Source organism: Heptranchias perlo, chromosome 34 (genome assembly GCF_035084215.1).
Source record: "Heptranchias perlo isolate sHepPer1 chromosome 34, sHepPer1.hap1, whole genome shotgun sequence".
Lineage (NCBI taxonomy): Eukaryota > Metazoa > Chordata > Chondrichthyes > Hexanchiformes > Hexanchidae > Heptranchias > Heptranchias perlo.
In genome coordinates, this window is record NC_090358.1 from 28,656,222 (window position 1) to 28,672,440 (window position 16,219).

General features: G+C 45.9%; 1 protein-coding gene across 5 annotated transcripts in view; it reads right to left on the reverse strand.

Annotated features, from left to right (window-relative positions):
- cers3a (ceramide synthase 3a) overlaps window positions 1–16,219 on the reverse strand; it is a 126,666-nt gene that overhangs the window by 50,592 nt on the left and 59,855 nt on the right. For all 5 annotated transcript variants that reach the window (XM_067971645.1, XM_067971643.1, XM_067971646.1 and 2 more), the window contains 2 exons: window positions 14,207–14,257; window positions 3,993–4,085 (listed from right to left, as the gene is read on the reverse strand). In XM_067971645.1, the coding sequence (XP_067827746.1) occupies window positions 3,993–4,085; window positions 14,207–14,257 (144 nt within the window). The remainder of the gene's footprint in view (window positions 1–3,992; window positions 4,086–14,206; window positions 14,258–16,219) is intronic.

The window sequence follows — 16,219 nt, forward strand, 5'->3', positions numbered from 1 at the left end:
CGCCGAAACAAGGGCGCTGCACGGCCCAATTTAGCGCCCTTACTGTTTGAAGAGACATGGTTTAATGGAATACTGTTTAAAGGGATTCTGTTTAAAGGGATTCTGTTTAAAGGGACACTGTTTAAAGGGACGCTGTTTAAAGAGATTCTGTTTAAAGGGACACTGTTTAAAGGGATTCTGTTTAAAGGGATTCTGTTTAAAGAGATGTTGTTTAAAGGGATTCTGTTTCAAGGGATTCTGTTTAAAGGGATTTTGTTTAAAGGGAAGCTGTTTAAAGGGATTCTGTTTTAAGGGAAGCTGTTTAAAGGGATTCTGTTTAAAAGGATTCTGTTTAAAGGGACGCTGTTTAAAGGGATTCTGTTTAAAGGGATTCTGTTTTAAGGGACGCAGTTTAAAGGGATTCTGTTTCAAGGGATTCTGTTTTAAGGGATTCTGTTTAAAGGGACGCTGTTTAAAGGGGAGCTGTTTAAAGGGATTCTGTTTAAAGAGATGTTGTTTAAAGGGAAGCTGTTTAAAGGGATTCTGTTTAAAGGGATTCTGTTTAAAGAGATGTTGTTTAAAGGGAAGCTGTTTAAAGGGATTTTGTTTAAAGGGATTCTGTTTAAAGGGATTATGTTTAAAGGGATGTTGTTTAAAGGGATTCTGTTTAAAGGGATTCTGTTTAAAGAGATGTTGTTTAAAGGGAAGCTGTTTAAAGGGATTTTGTTTAAAGGGATTCTGTTTAAAGGGATTCTGTTTAAAGGGATTCTGTTTCAAGGGATTATGTTTAAAGGGATGTTGTTTAACGGGACGCTGTTTAAAGGGATTCTGTTTCAAGGGATTCTGTTTAAAGGGATTCTGTTTAAAGGGATTCTGTTTCAAGGGATTCTGTTTAAAGGGATTCTGTTTCAAGGGATTCTGTTTAAAGGGATTCTGTTTCAAGGGATTCTGTTTCAAGGGATTCTGTTTAAAGGGATTCTGTTTAAAGGGATTCTGTTTAAAGGGATTCTGTTTCAAGGGATTATGTTTAAAGGGATGTTGTTTAAAGGGACGCTGTTTAAAGGGATTCTGTTTAAAGGGATTCTGTTTCAAGGGATTATGTTTAAAGGGATGTTGTTTAAAGGGACGCTGTTTAAAGGGATTCTGTTTCAAGGGATTCTGTTTCAAGGGATTATGTTTAAAGGGATGTTGTTTAAAGGGACGCTGTTTAAAGGGATTCTGTTTCAAGGGATTCTGTTTAAAGGGATTCTGTTTCAAGGGATTATGTTTAAAGGGATGTTGTTTAAAGGGACGCTGTTTAAAGGGATTCTGTTTCAAGGGATTCTGTTTAAAGGGATTCTGTTTCAAGGGATTATGTTTAAAGGGATGTTGTTTAAAGGGACGCTGTTTAAAGGGATTCTGTTTTAAGGGACGCTGTTTAAAGGGGAGCTGTTTAAAGGGATTCTGTTCAAAGGGATTCTGTTTAAAGAGATGTTGTTTAAAGGGACGCTGTTTAAAGGGATTCTGTTTAAAGGGATTCTGTTTAAAGAGATGTTGTTTAAAGGGAAGCTGTTTAAAGGGATTTTGTTTAAAGAGATGTTGTTTAAAGGGAAGCTGTTTAAAGGGATTTTGTTTAAAGGGATTATGTTTAAAGGGATTCTGTTTAAAGGGATTCTGTTTAAAGGGATTCTGTTTCAAGGGATTCTGTTTAAAGGGATTCTGTTTTAAGGGACGCTGTTTAAAGGGGAGCTGTTTAAAGGGATTCTGTTTAAAGGGATTATGTTTAAAGGGATGTTGTTTAACGGGACGCTGTTTAAAGGGATTCTGTTTAAAGGGATTCTGTTCAAAGGGATTCTGTTTCAAGGGATTCTGTTTCAAGGGATTCTGTTTAAAGGGATTCTGTTTTAAGGGACGCTGTTTAAAGGGGAGCTGTTTAAAGGGATTCTGTTCAAAGGGATTCTGTTTAAAGAGAAGCTGTTTAAAGGGATTCTGTTTAAAGGGAAGCTGTTTAAAGGGATTTTGTTTAAAGGGATTCTGTTTCAAGGGATTCTGTTTCAAGGGATTCTGTTTAAAGGGACGCTGTTTAAAGGGATTCTGTTTCAAGGGATTCTGTTTAAAGGGACGCTGTTTAAAGGGATTCTGTTTAAAGGGATTCTGTTTAAAGGGACGCTGTTTAAAGGGATTCTGTTTCAAGGGATTCTGTTTTAAGGGATTCTGTTTTAAGGGATGTTGTTTAAAGGGATTCTGTTTCAAGGGATTCTGTTTAAAGGGATTATGTTTAAAGGGATGTTGTTTAAAGGGATTCTGTTTCAAGGGATTCTGTTTAAAGGGATTCTGTTTAAAGGGATTCTGTTTCAAGGGATTCTGTTTAAAGGGATTCTGTTTAAAGGGATTATGTTTAAAGGGATGTTGTTTAAAGGGATTCTGTTTAAAGGGATTCTGTTTAAAGGGACGCTGTTTAAAGGGATTCTGTTTCAAGGGATTCTGTTTAAAGGGATTCTGTTTAAAGGGATTCTGTTTCAAGGGATTCTGTTTAAAGGGATTCTGTTTAAAGGGATTATGTTTAAAGGGATGTTGTTTAAAGGGATTCTGTTTAAAGGGATTCTGTTTAAAGGGATGCTGTTTAAAGGGATTCTGTTTCAAGGGATTCTGTTTTAAGGGATTCTGTTTTAAGGGACGCTGTTTAAAGGGGAGCTGTTTTAAGGGAAGCTGTTTAAAGGGATTCTGTTTTAAGGGACGCTGTTTAAAGGGGAGCTGTTTGAAGGGAAGCTGTTTAAAGGGATTCTGTTTAAAGGGATTCTGTTTTAAGGGACGCTGTTTAAAGGGAAGCTGTTTAAAGGGACGCTGTTTAAAGGGATTCTGTTTAAAAGGATTCTGATAAAGGATTCTGTTTAAAGGGATTCTGTTTAAAGGGATTCTGTTTTAAGGGACGCTGTTTGAAGGGAAGCTGTTTAAAGGGATTCTGTTTAAAGGGATTCTGTTTAAAGTGACGTTGTTTAAAGGGATTCTATTTAAAGGGACGCTGTTTAAAGGGATTCTGTTTCAAGGGATTCTGTTTAAAGGGATTATGTTTAAAGGGATGTTGTTTAAAGGGATTCTGTTTAAAGGGATTCTGTTTAAAGGGACGCTGTTTAAAGGGATTCTGTTTCAAGGGATTCTGTTTTAAGGGACGCTGTTTAAAGGGGAGCTGTTTAAAGGGAAGCTGTTTAAAGGGATTCTGTTTAAAGGGAAGCTGTTTAAAGGGATTCTGTTTCAAGGGATTCTGTTTTAAGGGACGCTGTTTAAAGGGGAGCTGTTTAAAGGGAAGCTGTTTAAAGGGATTCTGTTTAAAGGGAAGCTGTTTAAAGGGATTCTGTTTAAAAGGACTCTGTTTTAAGGGACGCTGTTTAAAGGGATTCTGTTTAAAGGGATTCTGTTTAAAAGGATTCTGTTTAAAAGGATTCTGTTTAAAGGGACGTTGTTTAAAGGGATTCTGTTTAAAAGGACGCTGTTTAAAGGGATTCTGTTTAAAGGAATGGTGTTTAAAGGGATGGTGTTTAAAGGGATGGTGTTTAAAGGGATGATGCTGCCACTCTGAGATCTTATGAGGAGCTAGGTTCCCAGGACAGCCGGGGGGAGCCTGCTCTGAAGAGTCTATGACGGGTTATTTAGTGAGGCTCCTCCTGCAGCGGGTGGGTGTTGGGCTGTAACACCGATTGCCCAATTATACCCAATACTGAGACTCCACACTGAGAGTGGAGCCTCACAAGCTCTCTCATCATGTACTGCCTTTCAGAGTAAATCACCCGATAGCACTTTGCCCCAGGGTGAACTCTTGGAATTTTTCATTTGATTTAACCTCAAATTACGAAGCACTAGAGAGAGATGTGAATGGTGGTGCAATGACATCATCGTGTACCCAACGACATCATCCACTGGGTAAACGGCCTTCTGTTACCATGGCGCCCAAACCCCCTTCATGGGAACAAACACTGAGCAATCCAAAATATCGTGCTGACATTACACTAAACAAACCCTTCTGATTCAACACTTACCTTTCTTTTTACATCCGAGGCAATACTGAACAATAGCGACCAATAAAAACTCAACTCCATTATATAGTACCAATACTGGGATGGTAACAGTGTCTGCAGAGAAAACAGAGGAACATCCATCAATTCAGTAACATTCCTCACACTCATTTACTGTGTGTCAACATTACAGAATCATCAGGCTACAATTACTAATGGATGAAGTTCACATCCACTGATCTATATCATTCTCTGCACTATTTTTAGTCAAACAATACTTAAACCCACTTAAAAGAAATGGGTTGGGTCTGTTTCAAATCACACCCAGGGAATGCAGTAGCAGTGCAGTGAGCGATGAGAACACACTCCCCATGGTAGTTTAATCAATATGCAGCGGTCAGTCGTTTATTCCCCATTTCTTGTATTCCATCAAACCATCGACACTCTTGCCAACGTCAGCACTCCTGATTTTCAGTATTTATTTCCGCGGAGGTGGGCGGTGAGTCAGGTGATCAGTCAGGTGATCAGTAAGAATCACTGGTTGTAAAACTGGTGATGTGGGTCTGCCGCACATGCTGCCCGATTTCTGTCGCGGGCGGACAATCCCCATCGCCAGGTTTACACCCGGGCGGCAAATTGAAAATCTCCCCCGGGGTTTCTATGAATTAGTGTCAAAGCTCCAAGTGACTCTTGGGGCCCAATGAATAAAACTGGTTTCAGAAAAGTCCTCAGGATACAAAGACAATTAATTTTATTCTAGCAGCAGAATCATTGGGGGCAATTCGAATCTAACCTGCCCATCGGGAAACTGATGGGATCGGGCGCAACACTGGTTTTGCACCAGTGACCACGGCACTGCATTATCCCACAGGTCGTTCCTGTCACAGGATTAACTTCCCACCTGCTGTGGGAACACACTGGCTGGATATAGGTAACTATCCAAGCACAGAGGAGCATCAGAGAGAGTGCTGTCCCAGCGGGGAGCTGGACGCAAAACAGCTGCTCGCCTAGTCAGTCACAGGATCCCAACCAAAGCCATAGAGGAAATAGAGAGATTGTCAAACTGTCACAACAGTCCTGACATTGTTAAATAAAATGTAACATTGGCCCAATAACAAAGCACCAAGAGGCGAAATACATCCTGTCGATACTTCTAGTTAAGGAGTCAGGATCTGGAAGTGTTCATGTTACATTGAGCACCAGTGTTATCCTCTGGATGGACTGCAGGGCGTGTGGACGAAGTGGCCTGTCTGTGCTATAGTGGTGAAGACAGGGTTGGACTTTAGGTAATTACTGCTGACCCAGTGGGCCCCATTCCCCAAGGCTCTGACACCACTTGTGTAGAGCACTCCGATCCGTCAGATCAATCAGGAGACTGCCGGCCTGTACTGAGAGCTGAGCCACAGCCTACAGTACTTTGCCCACACTGGCCCTGAATTTGCTGGTGTCACGAGCTCAGCAATGATGGTGGGATCATCAGCAATGGAGTCTGCGGTTCGCTGGGCGGGCACCTCTTTAGGGCAGATGAGTGCAAGTGCCGTTTCAGAAGCATCTCTGGCACCTGCCTGCTCCATGCTGCCGGAAACCTCGGCCTTGTTATACCCATTGCCCAGGCCCACAACCCCCTCCACTCGACAACAGCATTCCTATCAACCCCGTAAGCAAGCTCCTGGTTTCGGGAGACTCGGCCCCTGGGTCTGCTCCCTGCCTGTTATTTCCCTCGTAAGTGGTGGGCGGAGGTCCTGCTCCTTACAAAGGAAACCAGAAGCTCCTGGAAGCTGTGGAAGCCTAATACAATCCCCATCCCCACCGAGGTGTGGAGAGGGGAGGGGGAGACTGGGGGAGGGGGAGGCAGGGGCAGAGGGGAGGGGAGAGGAGGGGAGAGGAGGGAGGAAGGAGGGGGGAGGAGGAAGGGGAGGAGGGGAAAAGGGAGGGGAAGGGATGAAGAGGGATGAGGGGAGGAAGGAGGAGGGAGGAAGGGGAGGAGGGGGAGAGAGGGGGAGGAGGAAGGGGAGGCGGGAGGAGGAGGGGAGGAGGGAGGGGAGAAGGGGGTAGGAAGGGGAGGAGGGAGTAGAAGGGGAGGAGGGAAGGAGGGAGGGGAGGAGGGAGGGGAGAAGGGAGTAGGAAGGAGAGGAGGGGGAGAAGGAGGAAGGGTAGCAGAGAGGGAGAAGGTAGGAGTGATAGGAGGGGAAAGGGAGGAGGAGGAGGGGTAGGGAGGAGGAGGAGGGGTAAGGGAGGAGGAGGAGGGGTAGGGGAGGAGAGAAGGGAGAAGGAGGGAGGTGGGAGGGAGGAGGAGGGGTAGGGGAGGAGAGAAGGGAGAAGGAGGGAAGAGGAGGGAGAGGGAGGGAAGAGGAGAGAGGGAAGGGGTGGAGTGGGAGGGAAGGGGAGGAGGAGGAGAGAGGGAGGAGGAGGAGAGAGGGAGGAGGGAGGAAAGAAGAGGGGGTAGAGGGGGAGGAAGGAGGTGGGGGTAGGAGAGAGGAATAAGGAGGGAGGAGGAAGAGGGAGGGGGTGGAAGGAGGGGGAGGGGGAGGGGGAAGGAGGGAGGGGAGGAAGGAGTAGGAGGGAGGGTGGGTGGGGGAGGGAGGACAGCTCCCTGTGCAGAGAGGGACTGCAGGTGGTGCTGCCAGAAATACAGCAAAGGATCCAAGGGAGACCTTTCTGAAAAGCCAGGTTTGGGACGAGGTGTCTGAGCAGGTCAGTGTGTTGTCTCTGGTGAGCACGACAGTCACTCAGCATCAGAAGAAATTTTCCACCTGCAGGAAGCCTGTCAAAGTGTCTTCATCATTGAGCGGAATCTCATTAAATGGGGAGGCGTATCTGAAACAAACACCTCCGCCTCACACAGCCGCACCACGACTCAGATTTGGGCACTTTTCTTTAGCAAAGAGTTCACGGTTATGGAGAGGGTACAGAAGATAGTACCAGGGATAAGAGGCTTTAGTTCTGAGGAGCGATTGGAGAAATAGGGGGCCAGAAATCGCTCCGAGCTGCGAGGCAACGCTCACCGCAGCTCCTGCGAATTTAATTAACGAAATTACTTACTGCGGGCTCTGTGGCGTCGAATTGCTTGAGTTTGAACTTTAAACAAATTGTGCGCTATCAACCCAGCCTCTGAGCAGCCTGAGTTGCCGCGCAGCTGGAAACATCTGTGAGAAGACACGCCCACAAAATCTGTCAGGAAGAGAAGTCCCGCCCACAGATTCAGGCTGCATTGTTCAAGCAGGCGAGCAGACTTCATTAATTTAAAGCTAGTGTTCTGGATATCATTGTAAACAATAAAAATAATTTTAATAAAAAGCCAAAGAAATAATTTAATTAAATTAAAGAGACCGAAGGGAAAAGTTAAAAAAAATTAATATTTTTAATTTTCAATTTTTTTTAATGACCAAAAACTATTAAAAAGTTAATTTTTAGTTGTTTGGCTGTCATTAAGACTAACCGCGCTGTTAAAGCTTAGTTTAGACCTGGTATTTTTAAGCGTATCTGTTTGGGGTGTGATTAATTACTTTCCAGCTGGGCAGATGAGTAAGTTTGCACTTTTTCAATAGTTTGTCCGATTGCAGCGTGCGATGTCCCTTTAAATCGAAGCTGTCATATCACCGGTGAACCAATAGGAGCAAGTTCATGATTTCCGTGTTTCACTGCGCGTGTGCGAACCCCTTCGATTCACCAACAACAACGGAGAGCGCTGCTGAGCTCCTCCGTTATTTCGGGAGCGATTTCTGGCCCATTGTTTATTTTCATTCATAGTTTCATAGAATGATGCAGCACAGGAGGAGGCCATTCGGCCCATCGTGCCTGTGCTGGCTCTTTGAAACAGCTATCCAATTAGTCCCATTCCCCTGCTCTTTCCCCATAGCCCCTGTAAATGTTTTCCCTTCAAGTATTTCTCCAATTCCCTTTTGAAAGTTATTATTGAATCTGTTTCCACCGCCCTTTCAGGCAGCGCATTCCAGATCAGAACAACTCGCTGCGTAAAAAATGTTTCCTCATGTCGCCTCTGGCTCTTTTGCAAATTACCTTAAATCTGTGTCCTCTGGTTACCGAACCTTCTGCCACTGGAAACGTGATTTTGAACACCTCTATCAAATCTCCTCTTAACCTTCTCTGTTCCAAGGAGAACAACCCCAGCTTCTCCAGTCTCTCCACATAATTAAAGTCCCTCATCCCTGGTACCATTCTAGTAAATCTCTTCTGCACCCTCTCTAAGGCCTTGACGTCCTTCCTAAAGTGTGGTGCCCAGAATTGGACACAATACTCCAGCTGAGGCCTAACCAGTGTTTTCGTATAACTTCCTTGCTTTTGTACTCTGTGCCTCTATTAATAAAGCCCAGGATCCCATATGCATTTTTAACAGCCTTCTCAACTTGTCCTGCCACCTTCAATGATTTGTGTACATTCACCCCCAGGTCTCTCTGTTCCTGCACCCCCTTTAAAATTATACCATTTAGTTTATATTGCCTCTCCTCATTCTTCCTACCAAAATGTATCATTTCATACTTCTCTGCGTTAAATTTCATCTGCCATGTGTCTGCCCCATTTCACCAGTCTGTCTCTGTCCTCCTGAAGTCTGTTACTATCCTCCACGTTGTTTACAACATTTCCGAGTTTCCATTGGAAGAAAAAAGATTAAGGGAAGCTCTGATAGAGGTGTTTAAAATTATGAAGGTTTCTGATAAGGTAAAAAGGGGGAGTCTATTTCCATTGGTCAGTGGGTTGTTAACTAGAGGGCATCAATTTTGGATCATCACCAAGAGAACGGAGAGAGAGGTCAGGAGAAATATTTTTATGTTAGGATATGGATCGCCTGACTAGAAACAGTGGTGGGAGCGGAATAAATAATAGCCCTTAAAATGGAAGTGGATAAATATTTGAGAAAGAAAAATTTAGAGGGGGAATGGGACAAAGTGGAAAGCTCTTTCAGAGAACTGGCACAGGGGTGATGGGCAGAATGGCCTCCTTTGTGATGTATGATGCTACGATTTACGTATCAGAAAAGTTAGTGCTACTGATGATTCCACTAACAGCAACTTACATGCTGCATACTCCTGATCTCAGGCACGTTCTGGGAGGCATCGCTCTGTGAGGGTCCTTCAAGCTTATAGCCCTTCATTTTATTGCAGGAGAAAGAAGCTCAAGGCAGGTGAGAGATGTGAACGACAGCAGGTAGCCCGTCTAACCTGAAACCTCTAACAAGGCTCATAGAAGTGGCCCTCAAAATAGTGAGGCCATTTTGTGTGGAGACAACCTTCAGGTTGTCTCCACACAAAATGGCCTCACTATTTTGAGGGCCACTTGTCAGGTGCAGCAGGGCATCCTGTACCTGTAGGCTCGTACCCATCATTGATGGTTATTCCATCGGCCCCTAGTCAGGCACTCTGTCATTCATTAACTCAGCGTGCACCCCCGCACCGTGTAATGATGAGTCCCATTAGGTACCAGGAATGTGTTGCTGAATCCGTTGTTGCCCTTTTGTTGCTGTCGGAGCCAGCTGTGGGATAGTAGGGCTCAGCTTCTTGTGGGGGGGACACACAGTAATACGCACATCACCTTCACAAGGCACCAGCACGGGTACATCCACTCTGGGGGAATTAGATTTAGACTTGGAGAGGAAGTACTGACGAGGAGGAACGAACAGTGATGGCAGCAGAGTGGCAGGAATGTACTACGAATGTGCCTATCAGCACCAACCTCAAGCCAAGTTCCAGGATTTGTGCGACCCAGGCCTGTATATAGATGAATGTTGCTTTTTGAGTTCTGTCATTGCATGGGGTCGTTCGAGAGACTGAGAAGCACCCAGCAAGGAGTTTCGCCCAATACAGAGGAGACAACTCACTTCACCTGTGCAGTGGTGTTTGGCCACTTCATGCAACTGGAGTCTGACCCTCCTCCACAGACCCCTGCAGCAGAGCCCCCCAATGACAGAGGTCCCAGGGCCAGCGGTGGGATCTCTCAGGAATGTTGTAAGTGATGCTGTACTGACCTTGGGTTACAGTGTCGGTGAGTCTGTACTCTCTGGATTCATTACATTGAGGAATCACCCCCATGTGGTGCTTCAATGACCTCATTACATCCTAACACAGGTCACGGGGGTGCCGAGCAACAGGAGCATGACAGGAGTAGGGAGCTGCCTCTGAGGGTGACACAAATTCTGCGTCCTCAACCACCCAATCGAGTAACTCAGGCACAGAGAGAGAGAGAGAGGGTCAGCAGGTCACTACAGCCGTGGATGTGGTACCATCAGTTGTAGGCCCTTGTCATATGACCCTGCGCCAAGGATTATGGGACTAGCACCATCTCAAGAGCCATCCTATGAGATCGAGCAGCCAGCCATCTCACTTCCTCCTCACCCCGGGGTGGCACTGAGAAACAGCATTAGATTAGGTACCAGACACAAACCACATCCAGCCACAGCCACCGAGGGGAAATAACACTAATCTATAATATTCCAAACACAGCTCGGTGAATCATTTATTTAAAGTCTATTTCTATTTGGTGCAGAGCGCTCCGTTGCAATGGGGTGTATGAACGACATAAATAGTAAACGTGGTCAGGTGGAGGATTGTGGTGATTATGGGGCTTGGTGGCCAGTTTATTGGGGCCATGTTTTCAGTAATGCTTGTGCTGCGGTGACTTTGACCTTTAGTCGAGATTGCTGTCTATTAGACGTTGCCAGATCTGCCTTGCTATCGGCAGCAGGAGAGCAGCTGGTAACTCTTCACCCTCAGCATCCCTCTCAGGACCTGCCTGACCCTCATCCTCTGAGAGAAAGACTCTGGATACCTCCGTGGGGCTGCAACACATCAGACAAGGCAAGTGTACTCGATGGAATCTGTACAGCCAAAGGGAATGTGGTGCCTGTAGCATTTACAGATTCTTCACATAAGGGACTTATAAAAATAAAGGCATATCCCGCATGCTTCTGACCTCTAATCATCTGTCTAACCTTGCAGCTACTTCCCTTTAATACCACAGAATTGTAGAATGGGATGTTTTTTGGATGTAGGCAGTGATGTTCCCCAGGGATCTGTGCTTGGGCCTCTTTTGCTTCCATTCACATAAATGATTAAGATACAGGAGGAATGATGTCAAAGTTTGCTGATGATTCCAAATTAGGGGACATGGGAAGCTGACAAAGATTGTAGGAGAATATAGGCAAACACAGGCAGCTTAGCAGAGCACAAAAAGAAGCCGTTTGTCCCATTTAGTCAGTGCGAAAGCAATTCAAAATTGATTCCATTGTCCTGTTCTCCCCCTGTATCTTCTTCTGCTTCAAATATTTGTCCACTTTTCCTTGAAAGATGCAGTGGTCTCTGTCTCTAACATTCCCCGTGGCAAAGCACTCCATCCTGCAACAACCCAATGTGTGGAAACAGATTTCTCGTAGGGTTGATTTTAATCCCACCCACCGGGCGGGTGGGGAGTTAATAACGAGCGGGTTACTTATCCACTTGGAACTCGACCCCTTCCCGCCGTCTCCGATATAAACCCGCAGGATCCTGCAGGCGGATGAGGCGGCCACCTGAAGCAGGCGGGAGCCCCGTGAATTTATGCAAATCGGGGTCCTATTACGCCAATAGGACATCGATGGTATTTTAACCGGGGTCTGAGTGGGGAAACCGCTGCTGCTCTCTCGCCAGGCTGGACCAGGTGAGCAGCTGGTGGGGAGGACAAAGAGGCCCAAAAGGTAAGTCCAAACATTTCCTTTGTGAGACCAGGCAGAGCAGGAGTATCAGATCTGTTAAAGGCAAATCGTGTTTAACTAACTTGATTGGTAACAGAGAGGGTCGATGAGGGCAATGCGGTTGATGTAGTGTATATGGACTTCCAAAAGGTGTCTGATAAAGTGCCGCATAATAGGCTTGTCAGCAAAATTGACGGGGCAGTGGCAGCACGGATACGAAATTGACTAAGGGACAGGAAGCAGAGAGTAGTGGTGAACGGTTGTTTTTCGGTCTGGAGGGAGGTGTACAATGGTGTTCCCAGGGGTCGGTGCTGGGACTACTGCTTTTCTTGATATATATTAACGGGTGTACAGGGCACAATTTCAAAATTTGAAGATGACACAAAACTTGGAAGGGTAGTAAACAGTGAGGAGAATAGTGATAGACTTCAAGAGGATACAGACAGGCTGGTGGAATGGGCAGACACATGGCAGAAGAAATTTAACCCAGAGAAGTGCGAAGTGATACATTTTGGTAGGAAGAACGAGGAGAGGTAATATAAAATAAAGCGTACAATTCTAAAGGGGGTGCAGGAACTGAGAAATCTGGGGGTATATGTGCACAAATCTTTGAAGGTGGCAGGGCAGGTTGAGAATGCGGTTAAAAAGGCATAGGGGGTCCTGGGCTTTATAAATAGAGGCATAGAGTACAAAAGCAAGGACGTTATGATGAACCTTTATAAAACACTTGTTCGGCCACAACTAGAGTATTGTGTCCAATTCTGGGCACCGCACTTTAGGAAGGATGTGAAGGCCTTAGAGAGGGTGCAGAAAAGATTTACTAGAATGGTTCCAGGGATGAGGGGCTTTAGTTTCATGGATAGACTGGAGAAGCTGGAGTTGTTCTCCTTAGAGCAGAGAAGGTTGCGAGGAGATTTGATAGAGGTGTTCAAAATCATGAAGGGTCCAGACAGAGTAGATAGAGAGAAACGGTTCCCATTGGCGAAAGGGTCAAGAACCAGAGGACATAGATTTAAGGTGATTGGCAAAAGAACCAAAGGTGATATGAGGAAAAACTTTTTTACGCAGCGAGTGGTTAGGATCTGGAATGCACTGCCTGAGGGGGTGGTGGAGGCAGATTCAATCATGGCCTTCAAAAGGGAATTGGTTAAGTATTTGAAGGGAAAATAATTGCAGGGCTACGGGGAAAGGGCGAGGGAGTGGGACTAGCTGGATTGCTCTTGCAGAGAGCCGGCACAGGCTCGACGGGGCGAATGGCCTCCTTCTGTGCTGTAACCATTCTATGATTCTATATGGTACACACACCTCTAATGGGGTCCTGATATATTGGGGTAGATTTTGACCTTCACCATCTAGTGGAGCGGATTGTCCACCCATTACAGAACCCACCGGATTTTCATTCCATTGAGATCAATCTTCTATACGGGGCGTGTGATATGTTCTTATGTAATCTGCTGGAACTAAAGAAATATAAGAAATAGGCCATATGGCCCCTCGAGCCTGCTCCACCATTCCATCAGATCATGGCTGATCTTCAACCTCAACTCTACTTTCCCGCCCGATCCCTATATCCCTTGATTCCCTTAGTGTCCAAGATCTGTCGATCTCAGTCATGAGTATTCTCAACGACTGAGCATCCACAGGGTAGATAATTCCATAGATTCAGAAGCCTCTGAGTGAAGAAATTTTTCCTCATCTCAGTCCTAAATGGCCGACCCCATACCTTGAGACTATGACCCCTAGTTCTTGATTCTCCAGCCAATTCTGGCTGATTACTGCCCCGGCAGTAAAGGCTCCGCCTCTATCTCACAGATTGTTAAAGTTGGGAGTGCAGTAGAAAGGCCATAAAAAGGCAAATGGGATTCTGAATTTATACATAGGGATCTTTAATATAGAAAAGAGGAAGAGATAATGAATTTGTACGGTTCTGAACATCTCATTAAAGGATAGAAATTAGACCCAGGGGAATGGTGCAGTGCCGATTCATAGAACAAGGCCAGCAATAAAAGGTTGTGATTATGAAGAAATGCACAAAATATTGTTTTTTTTAAACTGTGTTAGCTGGGAACAAATAGAGATTTTCAAACTTACAAAAGGTTTTGAGGGGATAAATAGTGAAAGATTGTCTCCACTGATTGGTGAATCAGTAACAAGGGCCACAGATTGAGGATTACCACTAGAAGAATGAAAGAGGAAATTAGAAGAATTTTTTTTCAGGCAGAGGGTTTTCCGAACATGGGAGAGTATCGTCCTCACACTCAGTGCCTGGGGTCAGAGGTGAAGAATGGTCACCTGGGCTCGGTGTTGGAGAACTGCTGATAACTGTGGGTCGGTACTGAGTCAATGGCCTCAGGATAATAATTGGGAAAACAGTCTCTGAAGGAGTGGAAACGTGGTGTAGATACACAATCCTTCAATCACCGGCCATCGCTCTTGTTTAATAACCATCGTTAATAGTTATTTGTACAGATTTTATCGCAAACACCTTCGATGTTAAATACAGATTCACTGTGTAAGAGCGGAATTAATAAGATCAGGCCGAGAGTGGACTTACCTGTTTAGGATACCCAACCCACACCTCCCATGTATCATAAAACCACGGTTTCTGCAACAGAATAATAAAAATACAGCGTGAATGACATTAACTGAAAACTTACATCGTCAGTAAACTGCACAAAGTGATTAAAGTGAGCACTAGAATAAAAAATACAAACCAAACCTTCTCTTTACAATAGAAAGAACACCTTTCACTTCCCTGGGACATCCCAAACGGCTTCCCAGACAATGGATTACTTTTAAGGACAGTCACGGTTGCTTTGTAGAAAAATGCAGCAACCAATTGTGCAGAGAATATGAGAGTGTGGGAGTGTGGAGGAGTGTGAGAGGAGAGGGTGTGAGAGAGTGTGAGAGGGGAGTGTGAGGGGAGGGTGTGAGGGAGTGTGAGAGGGGAGTGTGAGGGGAGGGTGTGAGGGAGTGTGAGAGGAGAGTGTGAGGGAGTTTGAGGGACAGGGTGTGAGAGAGTGTGAGAGGGGAGTGTGAGGGAGTTTGAGGGAGAGGGTGTGAGAGAGCGTGAGAGGAGAGTGTCAAAGAGTGTGTGAGAGTGCAAGAGGAGAGTGTGAGGGAGTTTGAGGAAGATGGTGTGAGAGAGTGTGAGAGAGGAGTGTGAAGGAGTGTGAGGGGAGAGTGTGCGGGAGTGTTAGGGAATGTGAGAGAGTGAGAGAGGAGAGTGTGAGGGAGTGTGAGGGACAGGGTGTGAGAGAGTGTGAGAGAGTGTGAGGGAGTTTGAGGGACAGGGTGTGAGAGAGTGTGAGAGAGTGTGAGGGAGTGTGAGGGACAGGGTGTGAGAGAGTGTGAGAGGAGAGTGTGAGGGAGTTTGAGGGACAGGGTGTGAGAGAGTGTGAGAGGAGAGTGTGAGGGAGTTTGAGGGACAGGGTGTGAGAGAGTGTGAGAGAGTGTGAGGGAGTTTGAGGGACAGGGTGTGAGAGAGTGTGAGAGGAGAGTGTGAGGGAGTGTGAGGGACAGGGTGTGAGAGAGTGTGAGAGGAGAGTGTGAGGGAGTGTGAGGGACAGGGTGTGAGAGAGTGTGAGAGGGGAGTGTGAGGGAGTTTGAGGGACAGGGTGTGAGAGAGTGTGAGAGAGTGTGAGGGAGTTTGAGGGACAGGGTGTGAGAGAGTGTGAGAGAGTGTGAGGGAGTGTGAGGGACAGGGTGTGAGAGAGTGTGAGAGGAGAGTGTGAGGGAGTTTGAGGGACAGGGTGTGAGAGAGTGTGAGAGAGTGTGAGGGAGTTTGAGGGACAGGGTGTGAGAGAGTGTGAGAGAGTGTGAGGGAGTGTGAGGGACAGGGTGTGAGAGAGTGTGAGAGGAGAGTGTGAGGGAGTTTGAGGGACAGGGTGTGAGAGAGTGTGAGGGAGTTTGAGGGAGAGGGTGTGAGAGAGCGTGAGGGAGTGTGCAAGAGAGTATGAGAGGAGAGAGTGTGGAAGTGTGCGAGAGTGTAAGAGCGTGTGAGGGCATGTGCAAGAGTCTGCGGGAGTGTGAGCGAGAGTGTGCAAAAGTGTGAGTGAGAGTGTGAAGGCATGTGAGGGCATCTGCAAGAGTGTGTGAGTGTGAGGGAGTGTGCAAGAGAGTATGAGAGGAGAGTATGAGAGGAGAGTATGAGGGAGTGCAAGAGTGTGCGAGAGCATGTGTAGGCATGTGCGAGAGTGTGAGGGAGCATGAACGAGAGTGTGAGCGAGTGTGCGAGAGTATGATAGAGTGCGCGAGGAGAATGTAGGAGAGTGTGTGAGAGGAGTGTGTAAGAGTGTAGGAGAGAGTGTGAGAGAGTGTTTCCATTGAGTACTGTTCTCTTCAGGCCAGCTGGTTCTCTGACCGATATGGGTAGAGACCGGCTGAGACTGTGTTTTACATTTTCACAGGGATGTACATCAATTTGGTCCAAACTAAACTGGGCTTAGTTAAAACAATTTATACAACAACAACAACTTGCATTTATACGGTGCCTTTAACATAGGAAAATGCCCCAGAGTGCTCTACAGGACAGAAATTGAGACCGAGCCAAAGCAGCAGCCCAATT